Source organism: Glycine max, chromosome 13 (genome assembly GCF_000004515.6).
Source record: "Glycine max cultivar Williams 82 chromosome 13, Glycine_max_v4.0, whole genome shotgun sequence".
Lineage (NCBI taxonomy): Eukaryota > Viridiplantae > Streptophyta > Magnoliopsida > Fabales > Fabaceae > Glycine > Glycine max.
Window position 1 is genome coordinate 13646790 of NC_038249.2, and position 18834 is coordinate 13665623.

Here is an 18834-nt window from a genome sequence, read left to right on the forward strand (position 1 = left end):
GACCCAATTTGGTGATTTTGCCGCTGCTGAAGTGTTTGAAGCACATTGCATATCTGTCGTTGACGTGCCTCTTAGACGTTGACATGTGTGAGTCAACGTCACTTGCTAACGATTAAAGTTCAATTGTGACTTGAGGGACCAACATTATATGATTTTAATAAATACGAGAACAAAATTTATAAATTAATTTATCTGGGGATAAAATCCAAAATTAAAGACAAAATGGGAGATAAAAAATTTGCAATTTTCCCTTAACTTTATTAAATTAAATTAAATATAAAATAATAAAAATTTATGTGACACGTCATGTGAAAAGTATATTGGCTCCGTCGTGTATGACTGACATGTGAAACTATCATACACGTCATAGGCTTTGAACGAAGACCTCCCATAAACCTTTTTTTGAAGTTTCAGGTGAACATAATATTTTTTGGCATTGGTTGGAAAATTCATATATATTTGAGGATGTCTAAAATATTTAAGCCTATTTAATTTTAGTATTTTGATTCGTTCTTGTTGAAAACGCCCCCATCCCCTTCCGTTCCCATTTCCGAGGTTGTTGCCGGCCACCCCAATTCACGCCATTATCTTCTTTCTTTCTTTTTTTCTTGTGTTTGTGTGTTTCTTCAAAATTCACAATCACAATCCTCACAGTCCTCCATTCATTTCTGAAATTCCCAATATTCACCAATTCAAAACCTTTGATCATTTGATCTTTTCACCCTTTTCTTCTTTGCTCGCAACATTCACAATTTGGGTGCTCCTTCTGTTTCTTCTCTCACCATTGGACCGTATAATCTGCAATTTCTTCAATTGACAAAAGCAACGGGAGTTGGGTTCCAACGGAATGATGGTACGTATGGTTAATGAAAAATTCAAGCTTTTTTAGTTGGGTATTGTTTTCTTAGCACCGTTACTGTTCTATCTGTATTGGGTTTTGTGCTTAATGTTGAATGGAAAAAAAAAAACTGAAATTTAGAGATAAGGCGTCTTTGGGAGCACATCATATACATATTCTTCTGTTTAGAACAGGCATTCACTTGTATGTAACTGAGTGAAGAATAAAGAAGTATGTTTTTCATTAATGATCTTATAGTGTGTTTGGATGGGGTAGTTTAGATGGGGAATTCATTTTTTCAAAGAATTTGATATTGGAATCAGTTTGAATTCATTTGATATTTGAAGTGAATATTTTGGTCAATGATGTGGAATATGTTTCCTTTTTGGATCAATGTTTGTGTGATACAAGAATATGAGATTGAATAAGACAAAAAAAAATGTGAGTGATCCCTGCTCCGGTGGTGCTTGGGTGAGAAGATATGAGCGTGTGCTAGTCTTTTATTTATTTGTTTTTTGCTTGAGCAATGTGTGAAAGAAAATTATGAATATGAAAGAGAGAAAAACAGTTTTCTTTTACTGTAGTGCACCTATGCATGTTCTACTATGAAGAAAAATTAGTGTTAGCTGTATAGATGAATGAATCACTGTAGTTCTTGAATATTGGGAAAAATCAGTGTTGTTGAAACTAAGTACTTTTACATAATTGGTGTAATTGTCAAATTTCCTTCTAACTTCACCTAAATTTTGTTACTTTCTGAAACTGAAGAATATGAAAGAGGGAAAAGTAGTGTTTTTTTTCTTTTTTGTACCAATCATATTTGGAGGGGCATGGATTTTTAGAATGGAACCTTAAGTTAGCACTTTGGTTCATAAAAGGATTGAAATTAACAGGTCTGTTTGTGTTTTTTGCTACTCTAGATACATTCAATTATGCTTTACCATCCTCTTTTCTATCATGTATTTTTTGCTTATAATAAGGTGTAAATCACCTAACCATCTAATAATTATTTCTGGGTATTAGGATTGGTAAGTAGAGGGCGAGCCCTGGTGCAGCGGTAAAGTTGTGCCTTGGTGACTTGTTGGTCATGGGTTCGAATCCGGAAACAGCCTCTTTGCATATGCAAGGGTAAGGCTGCGTACAATATATCCCTCCCCCATACCTTCGCATAGCGAAGAGCCTCTGGGCAATGGGGTACGAAGTTTTTATTAGGATTGGTAAGTAGTTATTCTATTATTTTTATTATGTCCACATGTTAAGTATGCCTTGAAAAATTTAATAAAACACAGTAGCATACATGGCTGCAGAACATGCTATTAAGTATTATACGTGATGCTACAATTTTTATTTTAATAGATTTTGATTTTTGCTATTGGAGAACTTTTGAGAGTGAATTCTGTAGTTCAATGTATTCTGTGTTAGATGACAGAATGCTTAATTAGTGAATAAGGGGGCTTAGATGTTAAGAATCTATTCTGGCAATCTTTGAAAGTATTACTGTTGGAAGAGGACTCCCCCCTCCCCCCCTGCAAAAAATACATTTACTTTTTATCTGTGCATCAGTCTATGGCATCTAGTACCTGTATCAATTTTAGGCTACCAATGTTTTAGGATTCTATTTTTCGTTAAGCTCAAATCAATCAAAGGGGCAATGCATTAACACCTAACTTATAGACACATACCAAAATACACATTTTTTGCTTATGCATGACACATGGGACAATATCACCACAGCATAAATCACATCCCTTTGTTCTTCAATCCTTGGCCTTTTAATGCTCATTAATCATCCAACCAGCAGTGCACTTGATATTAGTCTATATCTCACTAGGGGTTTCACTTTCATGTATGATTTGAAAAATATTTTATTGATATATTTTGTTCTTTAGTAATTTTCTGGTTTCTTGATGTTAGAGAGAACTCTTTGATTCTTAGAAAAATTATTTAAAGATTCCCAATGATCAACAAAAACAATTTTTTTTCATTCCCAAGAAACACGATTCCCAGGATTCACGATTCCCAAGAATCATGATTCCCGGGCATACAAAAATTTCTCCCCTACCAAACTACACTCCCTACACTTTCTCCCCTATAACATGTCCTCCACTATCTTTCCCATCATGGCAGAATATTCCTCTCCAATCTCCTCTTGCCATGTAGACATTCTCTTATAAACATGGGTTAAAGGCCCAACATTCACAATATGCTAACATTGTCTAATGGTTGAGTATTAGGGCTGTTCATGTTTTCAAAATGGGATATTTAGACTGACCCATTTATTTTTCAAATGTTTTTTGTTTTATGTCTGATTTTCCAAAGTATAGATCAACTAACTAGACAGTAACCACACACACCCTTCAGTCCTTCACGAGGCATGATGAGGAGCCTGTGGCTGCATATCTAAAGTGAATGAAGAACCCTAATATCCAGACTGCAATCTCATTTGCTATGAACCCTAATTGACTAAGCAGCGAAACCTAATCCTCCTTTCCACGGCCTCATTTGCGACAAATCCCAATCCTGCTACATGCATTGTCAGATTGCTCTGGTAACAGCTTATGTTCTCCTTCAATTTTGTCTTTGATTCTTTGTGATTCAATCTCCGACTCCCCTTGTGACACCCTCTACCCCTCACATATATATTAATAAAGGAATAAAAATTCAAATATTAATTAAAAGTATTTTTAAAACATTTTTAAATACAAGCTTTTCAAATGGATAAAAGGCTCACATTCACTTTCTTCTACATCATATTCAAATTTGTCCAAATAAATAATAAAGTCATCTCGACTCAAAGAAAATCATATAAGTCTCATACAATTAATATAGAACCTATATCCTAATGTCACATCCTATCAGAGCGTGGTGTTCCCGTGTCCTCTAGCATGAGGTTCTTCTTAGTCATCCACCTATTCATCTGCTCCCCCGAACACAAGTTCAAGATCATCACAGGATCCAAACACAACAACACACAGGGAGTGAGTTATCACATTCCTAGCTAATAGAGAAACAAGATAATTAAATATACATATTATATAAATGAGATACCACTTGCTTAAACATAGCTCACGTAACTTCACTATTTCATCATTCAAAATTCACTTTTCAATTATCAATCACATTACACAAGAATCCCACACTTCGATCAAGATATAATAACACATCAATTAGCAAGCATATGCAATAGTTATGCTAAGACTCAATCCTATATGCAATGTGGTACCATGTCAGTGAAAAACCACCCTGGGGCGCTTAGGAGTACATAACAAGACACACCACACAATGGGTTTGTCAGGTCACTCTCACTAAGTAAGATCATAGGGAGACCAGTCAGGGTCACGATGTTTTTGCGAGAATGCTCCAACCATATGAGATCAGCATAGGCTTAAAGGAGCACTCAAACCCGGTGACCCCCAAGGCCTACACTCCGAAGAGTCCGTCAGGGCCTCTCCCTCCTGATTCAGGTCCAACCCCTAAAATAATTTTTTACATGCAGACACTGCTCATGAATTATACAATACCCACGACCTTACACTCGTGTTTTAAACACGTTCAACACAATCGCACTATGATTTAACACTGGCTCCTAAATAGGAAACCTACATTTTCTCTATAACACTGCGCATCAACGCTTTTCTCAAGATAACACTGGTCGGGTTATTGTACAATTCATAGCTTACAACACAAGTAATTTCACATCAAGTGTTAACTACACACTTATCCACAACTAGAACTCATTCACAATTTCACTTCTCATAGTGTGACAATCCACTATCACATGTTTACACGTATCTCACAAATTAACACATGTTAAACTTTACACTTATACTCAATCTCAATAACAATATTATAATCTCAAAGCAACATATTCTTCTACAATTCATCACATACTCACAATTTGAATCATCATTTCATATCCTCAATATAACAATTTATATAAAACACTATCACAACATTAGGACTAAAACCCCTTAACTAATATTACACAATTATATCAAAATCATAGGTCAAAATATACAAATATCAAGAACACAATTTATCAAGCAATTTTCATTAGGACATCAATATTTTATTTATAATCATAAAGGAAAAATTGCAATTTAATAAACATCTCAAAATAAAACCCCAATTTAATCCTCTAAGGATCCCTACACATGTTCTCACTAATCCCCAACTGTGAATAACTCATCCCTTACCTCTGAGCGGACTCACGTGTCTTCAGCCAGGGATAGCAACATCTTTAGCGGTTCCCTGAAATTCTTTCAGTTATTCCTCCGACTGCTCCGATAGAATTCCCAAACGTCAGAGAGACGGAGAAGAGATTGAAACCTCCACTTATACTGTCTTCATGCGATTCCTTTTTCTCCCTCCACTAATATTATCTCGCAAATCCCAACGGTGGAAGCGTGCGGAATTGAATTTCGAACAACATATCCAAATTTCACAATAATCCAACGGTTATCGAAACCGGGATCGTAGTTTTACCAAGACAGCTCTGGGTTTCTGCGGGAAAGAAAAAGGCTACAATGCGAAGGGTGTTTCTCTCAGTTCAGACATGATATCAAAATTCCCAACGGTGAGAATGCTCGGAATTCTGTTTCGAACATGATACTCAAATTTCACGACGATCCAACGGTGAACGGGTTCGAGATCGTCGTTTTTCTGAGACTGGTTTGGTGGGCTGCGGGAAAAAGAAAGGGTTTTGAGAGGAGAAGGGGAAAAACGAAAATGAGGCCAAAAGGAGGCAGCTGACTTAACATAACTATTTATACCTAGGGTACTCAGCCTATTATTTGCTCTATATTTATTTATTTATTTTACTAAAAAGCTTTTTAAATTTATTTACGAAAAATTGGGATGTTACACCCCTTTTGATATTTTTGTTTGTTTTTAGGCAAACCAGTGGATTCTCACTGTTTTTATTTGTTAATATTACGCTTATGGGTTATGGCAGAGCAAACTGTAATCTCGTGTACATTTTATTCTGATATTGCATACTTGTTGTGTATGCTTTAGATTAAATGAGCAAATACTGCAACTGTGTATGGAAAACTTATTTATTATTTTTTTCAATAATTTAAAATGATAATCATAATGACACAATTTTTTGGTTTTTGCATTTCTATTTTTCAGGTTTTCCTCATTGTGATGTTTAGGGAAGCCAGCTAGTTCATTTGTCTTTTTGTTTGAGAGAGCTAATTTGTGGTTTTGAATGGAAAAGAAAAGATTAGATGACTATGAACCAGGTCCTGTTCCTTCACCAAGAGCATTAGATAGATTTGGGTTTGTAAAACAGGATGTTAATACTTCTGAAGGCTTATTCAAGAATAGAGCAGCCTATGAGTATGAGAGGTATTTTTGTTTTTCACCTGTTGATTTGTGTTTTTCTGTGTTTTAAGCATGAATGAGTATATAAAATATGGCCAGTGATTTTACCTGTATTACCATTTACCTCTCATCAGATATAGGGAGGAGAGAAGGGTTAGAAAATGGAGGAAGATGATTGGGGTTGGTGGCAGTGACTGGAAGCATTATTTAAGGAGAAAACCTCATGTTGTTAAAAGGCGTATAAGGAAAGGAATTCCTGATTGCTTAAGGGGCCTTGTTTGGCAATTGATATCTGGAAGTCGAGACCTGTTGCTGATGAACCCTGGAGTTTATGAGGTAATGAATTTAATTTATACTTTGAAAAATTGAGATATATTTTGTAGAATAAATTTTAAGATATGAACAGTGATTCAATGCTTGTCTATCGTTTGTTATGGTTCTATAAATATTAATTAAAGAATATTCATCCTTTTAATTTGCACATCTTTCGTTTTTTATTTTATCACTGTATGTATTTGTGTTTGCTGTCAGTCCCATCATCATGGTTTATATGCTGGGTGTTTTAAGTTGAACAATATTTGTCATCGTAATAAATAGCTTATAGACTATCTTGAATATGGATGTGTACATTATTTGAAGTTATTTGATCAAATTTAATTTGGCTGTTCCAATGAAATCCTAGTCAGGAGTTGTTTCCTAAAAGAATCATTTTTTTTATAATGAGGTTTCCTCCTTTACTTTTTGAAATTATCTTGGGTTTTAATACCCTACTATTCCACGTTTTGGAGTCTGCATTGACAAGACATTATACCTATTGCAGCAACTAGTCATATACGAGACATCTGCCTCTGAACTGGATATAATTCGAGATATTTCTCGAACCTTCCCTTCACATGTATTCTTCCAACAGAGACATGGACCTGGGCAGCGGTCCCTCTACAATGTTCTAAAAGCTTACTCTGTCTTTGACAGAGATGTAGGCTATGTTCAGGTTTTACTCAGGAACCCATCACCTTTCTGTGCTTGTTACAAAGTATTTCATAATATTGATCATTTTAAAACTACAGGGGATGGGGTTTTTAGCGGGACTTTTGCTTCTTTATATGAGCGAGGAGGATGCATTTTGGTTGTTGGTGGCATTGCTAAAAGGAGCCGTTCATGCTCCAATGGAGGGCTTGTATCTGGTAGCTATTTTGTTTCATGCATTTATTTGTTTCGATTATTGATGGTGTCAATGTATTATCCTTGCCTTATATAAGATACATATTCTATGAGGAAAGAACTGGATATGTATTAAATTGCTCGTTTCTTGTTAATATTATATACTATTTGATGATAATAACTCTCAGCAAAATTACTGTTTTTTGACTGCAGGCAGGATTGCCTCTGGTACAGCAATACCTCTTTCAATTTGAATGCTTGGTGAGGGAGCATCTACTGAAGTTGGGAGAACATTTTTCGAACGAAATGATAAATCCTAGCATGTATGCTAGCCAGTGGTTCATAACTGTTTTTTCGTACTCCTTTCCATTTCATTTGGCTCTTCGAATTTGGGATGTCTTTCTCTATGAGGTTAGCTATGCTTTCCATTTGAAGAACCATTTATTGGTTAGAAATATGGACCTATAATGATGACTTTCTTATCCTTCCAGGGTGTTAAAATTGTCTTTAAAGTTGGCTTGGCCCTATTAAAGTACTGCCATGATGACTTGGTTAGTATCATGTGACCTTGTGACCCGTGTCTTTTATAAACCAAAGCAAATTTCTGCTCACTGTTTCTGTTTTTTTTTTATCAGATTAAACTACCTTTCGAAAAACTCATATATGCCTTGAAAAACTTCCCCGAGGATGCAATGAATCCAGATACATTGTTACCACTGGCTTATTCTATCAAGGTTCTCGTCCTTTCTCTGCATTTTAATTTTTTCACTTAAAAAACTGTGTTATGGACTATGAATGATATGAATTGGAGCAGGATGCACGTTTTCCTTCACTTCGTAACTTCCGCATACATTTTATTTGTCAAATCCAAAGTTACTTTTAAAATTAAATGTTACATAATCTGTTACTTTTAAATCTCGTATTTATTGATGTAGTTGATCAAGTGATGTTAATTGTATTACGGATACATTCTCCTAAAAGTTGGTCTTGTTCCAAGATATCAAACTACATTAAATCCATGTGTAGAAAATGTGTCTCCATTTAGTTTTTTTGCAGAGTCTGAGCAAAAAAGGTTTTACTGGGCCAAACCTTGATCAGTTCATTACCTTGAACATGCAGCTCAAATATAGAGCACGGTTTAAATACCATTTTAATTTGGTAGTTTCCATGTCAAGATAGTTGTAGTTGTATATTGAGAAGTTCTGCTTCTTGGCTGACAATATGATGCATATTTTTTCAGCTTTCTAGCATTTTTCATAAATTCATAGTAAAACAAATTGGATGTTAGTCTTTTCAATGACAGAAACACAAGTGAGGGATAGGGACAAAAGGGTTTGCAAGGATTGCCAACGCGTACAAGAGAGATCCGAACTACCTAGGATGATGGGGTTTTAGTTCTTTTTGTGCATGCCATGAATACGAATGAATAAATGAAACTAACTTCAAAATATAGGATTGAATGAAGGATAACTATTTAGAGAAATTTATCAGAATCCCTTCTGAGGACACTGGGGGTTGAAAATCTAGTGTAAGAAGAGATTGCTAGTAGGATAAGGGGTTTAGAGGGTAACATAAGTAGTTTTTGGTGAATCAAAGGGATGGTTTAACCCTGAAAGTAAAAAATATGTTGGCAGTAGAATTCTTTACATAAACTCTTCTGCAGTTTAAGCTCCTCTACAAAAGGAGCTTAAAGTGGAGCCAACTCTTAGAATAAGAATTTATATAAAGCTCAAAGAGAAGTTTTATTGTACCACTGTAGTCTATCTATTATAGTAAATGTTGGACTATAAGCGACAAGAAGAAAAAAAATGTGGGAGTAACAAAAATGAGAATGATAAGATGGATGTGTGGCTACCCTAGAAAGGACAAGATACAAAGTGATTGCATATGAGGAGATATTGGTATGACATTTATTGAGAAATGTATTACACTATTGCTTAATTAGTTCTTTACCATATATAAATTGAATATTTACAAGTTGTTTCAGAATTGTTTCCACTTCCTTTAATAATTCTGTTTCTTCTGTACCAATAAAAAAAACTAATTGCCTACACACTACATAATTGCCACTACAATAATGCATGGCCAGGATGTTACTAGACTATATAATATTTATTCAAGTCAGATATAATTTTACATCTGATTATGGCTCTCATCAGATATCCAAGCGTTTAGAAGAATTAAAACAAGAGTATGAGAAGAAGAATGGAAAGATAAGACGATCAAGAGAACTTTCTGAAAATCCAATACTTCCTAGTGTCCAGGGCAACTGAAGCAGGAGCATATGCAGACAACATTTGCTAGACATGTAAAACTTTTGGTAAAGCTGAGAGGACCTCCGAGTAAAGGTCTATCTTTTCTGCTGGAAAGTAATCCAGTGTGAAAATCATACCCTCAAATTCTGTTGTTTACATATGTTGCATACTATGTACAATTGTATTAGTTGCTCACTCTTGGTCAAAATTCGGTGTTTTTAAGAGGCTTCAATGAAGATGAAAATCTATTGCATATATAGAGACTGATATGGGTCTTCTCTCTTTTGCTTTCAACTCTTTAAAGATGAATTTGTTTTATTAATTGTGGTTATTGTTATTATAAAATGAGAAAATCTTTATTGTAAGAGATTGTATCCTTTTCATTGAAACTGTGAAAGGAATTAGTTTTCAGCTGATAGGGTAAAATATGTGCACACCAAAAAAGGAGGCAAACAGAGGAAGTGTGAAACTACTATATATTATTGTGTAAATCATGTTATATTTTCTAGAGGTTTGTTAAAGCAGTATCAAATTCCAAACTGTCATAAATTACTTGTTAGTGAAAGTCCATTGACAAAAATACATGATAGATACCACAACCAAGCAGTAGTAAAAATAATCTTCAATCTTCAAAATGAAAAGAGAATTATAAATCTGGGTCATATAATTTTACCTAGATGATTAAGATTAAAAGTTAGTGATTGCATAATCATTTAAAAAGGCGGATGTATTTTTCTTTTAATTTTGACCTTTTTAAATATGATTGAATAATTTATATTTACAACTTTTAATAAATTATAATAATAATAAGAGTCCTCATTTATAGACTTTCTCTCTGTATATAAAAATCAAATTGAGTTGAGCTTACTCGATCCGCCTCAATCAAATTAATAAAATCCAACCTGATCAGTTATCGATAAGGATATTTTTTAATTTTACTTTTGAATATTCTTTAAAGCTATTTACTCCTCAATTATAATAGTTTTAAGTCAATGAAAAAAATAGAGCAATACTTTAATTGAAGATAATATTTAGTCATTTCATTATTATTATTATTATTATTATTATTATTATTATTATTATTATTATTATTATTATTATTATTATTATTATTATTATCCATTTTAAGTTTTTACTTTTGATAAGATCAGCCCTCATAATTGATTTTAAGCATTAACAATATTTTACTCGTGCATTTTTTATGTAGACTTTTTCGACAAATTTTATGATTTTTTTTGTGAATATATTTTACATTTTTTTTTATTTTGCATATGCTTTTGAAAAAAATATGATTATTTCTTAAATTGTAAAAAGGTTATAGAAAAATTATTTTTTTTCTGCATATTCTCGTTTAAATTTTGTTGTATGTTAAAAACCTAATGTTTCTTACAGATTTTTTGTTTCTTACAAAAAGATTTTATAGATGAATTCTCTAATTTATTCAAATGAGAATATAAAAGTCGTGAAAGAGAACTTAAGAAATATTTTTAATAAAGTAGAAAAGTATTTTAATTTCATAAAGACAATTAACTAAGAACGTAATTAATATTTAAATAATATATCGTTAAATGTTTAAAATCACTCACAAGTAATTATATTATCAAAATCATTACATTTGATTGATATATTATATCTTAATTATTTTGAATCTTTCAAATTTTTTCTCAACTTGATCCATCACAACTTGAGTATACTGTATACAATATAATAAAATTTAAAATTAAGCCAAAATCCAACTTTTATTAAGCTAACGTCCCACAAATATATTGAGTAGCTTGATCTTATTTCCAACGACATAATTAACAAGATTTGGATCGCTATTGTTTAATTTTAGTCACTTTTTGGTGTTAGCCAGCTTGTTTGCCTAATATTACAACCATTGAAATTTGGAACTTTGATCATTACTGAATTTAAACTGGTTTAGCTGAACTTAGAAAATGATTACATTAATTTGAAAAATAAAAATGGAATAATGTTTCTGCAAAATACATCAATATATCAGCACAACAGGATTTATTTCAATGGAAACCAAGTCCAGCATAACTATCCATTTAGCTTCATTTGTTCATTCCTGTTGCATTCTTCACAGCATCAGCAGCTCCTTGTGCTTTAGCCTGCATTTGTTGTCCAACCTATATACACAACAAAATAGACTTACTTTTAGGGGCTGCAATTTAATTTAATATTGAATATATATATGGATTGATGAACATATAAACATTATGAAATCATTATTAATTACTGCCTTCGTTTTTATTTATAAGCTCAATTTTTTAAAGTTATTTGTTATATGAATCTATTATATATTTTGCATTAGTTATTTTTAGACAAATAAAATATATAGGAACCTCTTGCAAGGACTCTTGAGCAGATTGAGCAGCATTGCTAGCCTTGTCCATCACTGTGTTAGCCTTTTCCTGCAATAGCACAAAAAACCTTGTCTAAGAGTTATCAAAATTGAGCACATATGTAGCACAAATTATTGGGTAGTCTTGGACTAAGTATCCTTCATCCCGACTAATTTATATGACACGGTTAAAAATTTTAATTTATAAGAAAAAATTAATAATATTTAGCTATATGTCTTGTGAAGAGTTAATTGAGACATTGACGGTTTAAATTATCTAATAATTTCTCCTGCATAAAATGATTATTAGATAATTCGGAACCACTACGGTTTTGAGCAGTTTCTACTTGACACAGAAAATTAAAGACATATACCTGAGCTTGGCCCTTTGCTTGTCCAGCATTGTTGCTCATGTTTTGGGAGTCCATCTTGATTCTTGTATTAAACTGTTTTGTGAAAACCAAGTGTTGTTTTTGTTTTTCAATTGCATATTTTCTCAATCTCTGTCGTAACTTATATAGTTTCTCAATACTAGTACATTGCAACATTCAGCACGTGTTTCTTCCCACGTTTTGCTATACACAATGGTGATTCACATTTTCCTCCTTTACATGCGTATTCAAGGGCACATGTCATGCCATTCTTCGATTCTTGGGCCGTTGTTGATCAACATATATCCATGTGGATGAGGTTCATTCATTATTGCAATCTCCTACCTTAGCTTTGGACGAGTTCTTATATCTTATTTACTAATAATAGGGAAATTTCAGTTCCATATAATGGCTGAAATCTTGGCTAGAAAGTCCACACATCCAAGTGTGAGATACTAGGTCATGCTTGGGTAGCATTAATAAATCTATCCTGGGTATATCATATCAGCATGCTACATCAAGCTAGCTAGTAACAGAAAACAATTTGCATTGGCATAAATGGAGGAGTCCATTAATTTTGAAAAACTCGATAAACCCAAAAATTCAAACTAAATTAATACCTTTAGTGCAATTTGTGCTTATATATTTGGGTTTAAGCCAAATCAAACTTATGTAATTTAATCATATTGAAGGTCAGGCGTTATCGTGGTACCAATGGATGAACTGCAACAGTTTCTTCACCTCATGGCCCATGATGCTCCAAGCTCTAGAGTCTCGGTTTGCTCCATTCGTCTACGGTGACCCGCAAAGAGCTGTGTTTAAGTTGTAGCAGAAGGGAACTATTACAGATTATCTTACAGACTTTGAACGCTTGGCTAATCGGATTGTCGGCCTTGCCTCGACGTTCCTGTTGAGTTGTTTCATCTCTGACCTCATGCCAAAACTACACCGTGAGGTGAAAGCCCATCAACCTCCCTCACTTAGTTAAGCTATCGCTCTAGCCTGCCTTCAAGAAGATAAAATTAACGATTACCACTGCAGTCTGCGATTTACCACCTCTACTCTGCCTTCTCCATCTTTGGGCGGAAACCCACCCCCCAAAATTTATTTTAAGCGATTGACATCGGAAGAAATGGAGGTGCGCAGAGACAAAGGCCTCTGCTATCATTTTGACGAGAAATGAACTCTCAATCATCGATGCAAGCCCCGTCTCCATTTATTCATTGCCGACGACAACTACGAACCCACAAACCTTGCTCCTACCACTGACACCGACATCTCCCTTACCATTGAACCTTCCTCCAGCACTATTCCCTAGATCAGTCTCAATGCTCTGGCTGGGATGCCCGCACCAAAAACCTTTCATGTTTTCGGAACTCTTTGCCATCACCGCATCATTACTTTGATAGATGGTAGTAGCACGTATAATTTCATTCAATCTTGGCTCACCAAGTTTCCCACTCTCTCGTCTTCACCAACGCCTCCCCTCCAAGTGATGGTAGGAAATGGAAGCGTCCTTGAGTGTAACACCACTTCCCCATAGGTGAACATGGACATCCAAGGTCATAGATTCACTCTCGTTATGTTTTATCTTCCCTTAAGTCACTAGGCCAATTAGCCACTGATTATGACACTCTCACCATGTCCTTCGTTCATTTGGGCCAAACTGTTCATCTTTTTGCTGATGTACCCTCACCTTATCCACTACCTCAGCCGAACAACTCAAATGTTTCGCCTAAACACAGAGTATCTCAGCCCTGTTCTATATAACACCAATCTCGGCCCACCCCACTTCTTCTCCTTCAACACAACACCCCCCCACGACCTTGAAACACCCACCCTCATCACCTCTGTCCTTGACCACTTCACAAACATCTTTCACAAACCTAATTCCCTTCCCCCTACTCGACCAATTTCCCACCATATCCATTTTCTTCCGAACTCAGCCCTGGTAAACATCAAACCTTACCGGTACCCACATTACCAGAAAACAGAGCTTGAACAACAAATCGCTTCCACGTTAGAATCAGGGTTGATACGGCCCAACTTCAGTGCATTTTCCTCCCCTGTCCTTCTCGTCAAGAAGAAAGATGGAAGTTGGAGGTGTTGCATAGGTTACAGGGCCCTTAACGCCATTACGGTGAAGGATCGCTTTCCCATGCCCACCATTGACGAGCTACTGGACAAACTCGGTCATGCTTCTTTTGGCTTTCCAAGTTAGATTTACGGAAGGGATTCCACCAAATTCGGATGGCGGAAGAAGATATCCACAAAACCGCATTTCACACACATCACGACCACTATGAGTTCAAAGTGATGTTGTTTGGCTTATGTAATGCATCATGCACCTTTCAGGCGACCATGTATCCCGTACATCACAATTGGTAAACATATTAATTATTTTAAGGCTTAAATATGTTTTTTATCTATAATAAATATTTAATTTTTGTATAAATTTTTGTTTTGCTTTGAGCACCTAATAAAATAATAATTTTATTTTTTATCTTTGATGTTTTTTTTAGTTTATGATAAATTAACAAATTTTGTATTTGCTTTATGATAAAAAAAATTCATTTATAATTAGTCAAGACTAAACTAAAATCCACTAATTTATCATGGAACAAACACAAAATTCATTAATTTATTAGGATTAAAAAAAAATATCAAAACCAAAAAATAAAATTATTGTCTTATTAGAGAGACGATGAAAACAAAAATTTATAAAAAAATATATGTAAAACTTGAGTATTTATTTGAGATAAAAAATACTTAAACCTTGTTTTAATTAAGTAGCCATGTCCCATATTAGAAGACACAAATTAAACTAGCTGGCTAGATGTGATAAAATTTAAAGTTGAGACATGTCAAACTTTTATTGAGCTAACCGCACACAAATCTATTGAGTAGCTCGATCTAATTGCCATCCCTACTGTCACAAATTTTGGATCACATCTTCATAGTCACTTTTTAGTGTTAGTCAGTGTGTTTCCGTATGTTAGAATTTAGAACCAATACAAAATTCACCAAAAGAAAAAAAAAAAGATAAAACTATTCAAATTGAAACTTGAATCTTGATCATTAACGAAACTGGTTCCGCTAAACTAATGATGGAAAATGATTACATTTGAAATAAAATGGAATCATGTTAATGTTTCTGCAAAATGAAATAAAATGAATACATTTGAAACCAAAATGAATCTCGTTTCTGCAAGATACATAAATCAGCAGTGCATAACAGGGTTTATTTCAATGGAAAACCAAGTCCAACATAATGATCCACTAAAGCTTCATTAGTTGTTCATCCCTGTTCCATTCTTCACAGCATCAGCTGCTCCTTGTGCTTTAGCCTGCATTTGCTGCCCTGCCTGTGTACACAAAAATTTAAAATAAATTAACTTAATTTTAGGGTGTCCAATTTATTAAGATTTTAATTTTCATGTCTTGATAATGTATAATATTTTTATACTATTAACTAATCAGAAATCATGATAAATTATAATATAATTATTATAAGATTCAACAAACATATCATATCATATATATATATATATATATATATATATATATATATATATATATATATATATAAAATAAATTTCTAATCGAACGACCGTGTAATTCTTTACACGGTGTACGAATATATTTATTCATTTATTAATGAATATATGGATTGAACATGTGCATGTTATCACATCATTATTAATTAATCTATTTGATTTGGACAAAAGTTGACAAAATCAATGTAGAAGAACCTGTTGCATGGAGTTTTGAGCAGATTGAGCAGCACTGCTAGCCTTGTCCATCATGTTGCCAGCCTTTTCCTGCAATAGCACAAAAATACTTGTGCGTGAGTTCTCAATATTATCGAGCACATGAAGAAACTATTCAGATAAAAAGTTAAAGGCATATACTTGAGCTTGGCCCTTGGCTTGTCCTGCATTGTAGCTCATGTTTTGGGAGTCCATATCTTGATTCTCGTACTAATTAAACTGTTTGTGAAAATCAAGTATTGTTTTAATTTTTCGATTGCATCTTTTCTGATTCTCTGTTGTAACTTATATAGTTTCTCAATGCACTGAAGCATTCAACACGTGTTTCTTCTCACATTTTGTTACACAAACTATGGTTCTCAGTTTACTCCTTCACTTATGTTTTCTAGGGCACGTGCCATCCCAATTTTGGAAAGTGGCTTCCGCATTTGTTGATCATCATATATGCATGTGGAGGAGATTCATTCATTATTTCAATCTCCCACTTAATTAGCTAAGACGAGTTCTTATCTCATTTGCCAATAGAGAAATCTTAATACCATTTTTATAATCTTTTAGTAGAAAGGTCGACACACGTATAACAAATTGTGACATACTAAATGTGATGCATGCATGAGTATCATTTATCTGTCTATCCAAGGTAACTAGGTGTGTAAATACCGTTAATTTTGTTTGACGAGTTGTTAAGAAAAATAAACAAGATTGTGTAATTACTAGTTAATATGTGATTATATTATATTAACTAGACATTGAAATCGTGCCTTGCACAGGATTTTTTAAATTATATGTATATATATATATATATATATATATATATATATATATATATATCATTTTATATTTATTTATTTATATAAATAAAAATAATAATTTTTAAATATTTAGTATTATGTTAAACATAATTATATTGCATCACCATTATCTGGCAAATGAGATTTCTCTATTGGCAAATGAGATTATAAAAATGGATTATAAAAATGGTATTAAGATTTCTCTATTGGCAAATGAGATAAGAACTCGTCTTAGCTAATTAAGTGGGAGATTGAAATAATGAATGAATCTCCTCCACATGCATATATGATGATCAACAAATGCGGAAGCCACTTTCCAAAATTGGGATGGCACGTGCCCTAGAAAACATAAGTGAAGGAGTAAACTGAGAACCATAGTTTGTGTAACAAAATGTGAGAAGAAACACGTGTTGAATGCTTCAGTGCATTGAGAAACTATATAAGTTACAACAGAGAATCAGAAAAGATGCAATCGAAAAATTAAAACAATACTTGATTTTCACAAACAGTTTAATTAGTACGAGAATCAAGATATGGACTCCCAAAACATGAGCTACAATGCAGGACAAGCCAAGGGCCAAGCTCAAGTATATGCCTTTAACTTTTTATCTGAATAGTTTCTTCATGTGCTCGATGATATTGAGAACTCACGCACAAGTATTTTTGTGCTATTGCAGGAAAAGGCTGGCAACATGATGGACAAGGCTAGCAGTGCTGCTCAATCTGCTCAAAACTCCATGCAACAGGTTCTTCTACATTGATTTTGTCAACTTTTGTCCAAATCAAATAGATTAATTAATAATGATGTGATAACATGCACATGTTCAATCCATATTTACATTCATTAATAAATGAATAAATATATTCGTACACCGTGTAAAGAATTACACGGTCGTTCGATTAGAAATTTTTTTATTATTTTATATATATATATATATATATATATATATATATATATATATATATATATAAATAATATGTTTGTTGAATCTTATAATAATTATATTATAATTTATCATGATTTCTAAATAGTTAATAGTATAAAAATATTATACATTATCAAGGCATGAAAATTAAAATCTTAATAAATTGGACACCCTAAAATTAAGTTAATTTATTTTAAATTTTTGTGTACACAGGCAGGGCAGCAAATGCAGGCTAAAGCACAAGGAGCAGCTGATGCTGTGAAGAATGCAACAGGGATGAACAACTAATGAAGCTTTAGGGGATCATTATGTTGGACTTGGTTTTCCATTGAAATAAACCCTGTTATGCACTGCTGATTGATGTATCTTGCAGAAACGAGATTCATTTTTGTTTCAAATGTATTCATTTTATTTCATTTTGCAGAAACATTAACATGATTCCATTTTATTTCAAATGTAATCATTTTCCATCATTAGTTTAGCGGAACCAGTTTCGTTAATGATCAAGATTCAAGTTTCAATTTGAATAGTTTTATCTTTTTTTTTTCTTTTGGTGAATTTTGTATTGGTTCTAAATTCTAACATACGGAAACACACTGACTAACACTAAAAAGTGACTATGAAGATGTGATCCAAAATTTGTGACAGTAGGGATGGCAATTAGATCGAGCTACTCAATAGATTTGTGTGCGGTTAGCTCAATAAAAGTTTGACATGTCTCAACTTTAAATTTTATCACATCTAGCCAGCTAGTTTAATTTGTGTCTTCTAATATGGGACATGGCTACTTAATTAAAACAAGGTTTAAGTATTTTTTATCTCAAATAAATACTCAAGTTTTACATGTATTTTTTTATAAATTTTTGTTTTCATCGTCTCTCTAATAAGATAATAATTTTATTTTTTGGTTTTGATATTTTGTTTTAATCCTAATAAATTAATGAATTTTGTGTTTATTCTATAATAAATTAGTGAATTTTAATTTAGTTCTGACTAATTACAAATAAAATTCTTTTATCATAAAACAAATACAAAATTTGTTAATTT

At 33.2% G+C, this 18834-nt stretch overlaps 3 protein-coding genes across 6 annotated transcripts; 2 read left to right on the plus strand and 1 right to left on the minus strand.

Moving 5' to 3' along the window:
* Nucleotides 1-379: 379 nt before the first annotated feature.
* LOC100792187 (ecotropic viral integration site 5 protein homolog) lies at nucleotides 380-9837 on the plus strand. Of its 2 annotated transcripts, XM_041008680.1 has the most exons (10): nucleotides 380-853; nucleotides 3200-3386; nucleotides 5972-6190; nucleotides 6301-6502; nucleotides 6987-7157; nucleotides 7234-7350; nucleotides 7541-7738; nucleotides 7819-7878; nucleotides 7963-8061; nucleotides 9487-9837. In XM_041008680.1, exons 3-10 carry the CDS (start codon nucleotides 6051-6053, stop codon nucleotides 9598-9600), a joined length of 1101 nt encoding a protein of 366 aa, XP_040864614.1. In that variant the 5' UTR covers nucleotides 380-853; nucleotides 3200-3386; nucleotides 5972-6050; the 3' UTR covers nucleotides 9601-9837. The 2 variants fall into 2 exon arrangements, with proteins under 2 accessions (XP_040864614.1, XP_006593712.1); XM_006593649.4 differs by lacking the exon at nucleotides 3200-3386 and having other exon boundaries at nucleotides 381-853.
* Nucleotides 9838-11547: 1710 nt separating this feature from the next.
* LOC100789548 (stress-induced protein KIN2) lies at nucleotides 11548-16318 on the minus strand. 3 transcript variants are annotated; one of them, XM_041008682.1, is made up of 3 exons: nucleotides 16212-16318; nucleotides 16053-16121; nucleotides 11548-11714 (listed from the first exon to the last, which is right to left on the minus strand). In XM_041008682.1, the coding sequence occupies exons 1-3, from the start codon at nucleotides 16263-16265 to the stop codon at nucleotides 11640-11642; spliced, it is 198 nt and encodes a 65-aa protein (XP_040864616.1). In that variant the 5' UTR covers nucleotides 16266-16318; the 3' UTR covers nucleotides 11548-11639. The 3 variants fall into 3 exon arrangements, with proteins under 3 accessions (XP_040864616.1, XP_003541208.1, XP_040864615.1); XM_003541160.4 differs by lacking the exons at nucleotides 16053-16121; nucleotides 16212-16318 and adding exons at nucleotides 11931-11999; nucleotides 12304-12357; XM_041008681.1 differs by lacking the exon at nucleotides 11548-11714 and adding an exon at nucleotides 15401-15665.
* Nucleotides 16319-17341: 1023 nt separating this feature from the next.
* LOC121173375 (stress-induced protein KIN2) lies at nucleotides 17342-18279 on the plus strand. The gene is made up of 3 exons (XM_041008684.1): nucleotides 17342-17448; nucleotides 17539-17607; nucleotides 18001-18279. Exons 1-3 carry the CDS (start codon nucleotides 17395-17397, stop codon nucleotides 18073-18075), a joined length of 198 nt encoding a protein of 65 aa, XP_040864618.1. The 5' UTR covers nucleotides 17342-17394; the 3' UTR covers nucleotides 18076-18279.
* Nucleotides 18280-18834: the final 555 nt, after the last annotated feature.

Bases quoted from the DNA above. Each gene is read 5' to 3' on its own strand.
- LOC121173375 (XM_041008684.1), top strand. From the start codon at position 17,395: ATGGACTCCCAAAACATGAGCTACAATGCAGGACAAGCCAAGGGCCAA. The intron at 17,449-17,538 runs GTATATGCCTTT...GTGCTATTGCAG, and splicing joins AAGCCAAGGGCCAAGCTCAA to GAAAAGGCTGGCAACATGAT. The intron at 17,608-18,000 runs GTTCTTCTACAT...TTGTGTACACAG, and splicing joins CTCAAAACTCCATGCAACAG to GCAGGGCAGCAAATGCAGGC.
- LOC100789548 (XM_041008682.1), bottom strand. From the start codon at position 16,265: ATGGACTCCCAAAACATGAGCTACAATGCAGGACAAGCCAAGGGCCAA. The intron at 16,122-16,211 runs GTATATGCCTTT...GTGCTATTGCAG, and splicing joins AAGCCAAGGGCCAAGCTCAA to GAAAAGGCTGGCAACATGAT. The intron at 11,715-16,052 runs GTTCTTCTACAT...TTGTGTATATAG, and splicing joins CTCAAAACTCCATGCAACAG to GTTGGACAACAAATGCAGGC.
- LOC100792187 (XM_041008680.1), top strand. From the start codon at position 6,051: ATGGAAAAGAAAAGATTAGATGACTATGAACCAGGTCCTGTTCCTTCA. The intron at 7,351-7,540 runs GTAGCTATTTTG...TTTTGACTGCAG, and splicing joins CAATGGAGGGCTTGTATCTG to GCAGGATTGCCTCTGGTACA. The intron at 7,879-7,962 runs GTTAGTATCATG...TTTTTTTATCAG, and splicing joins AGTACTGCCATGATGACTTG to ATTAAACTACCTTTCGAAAA.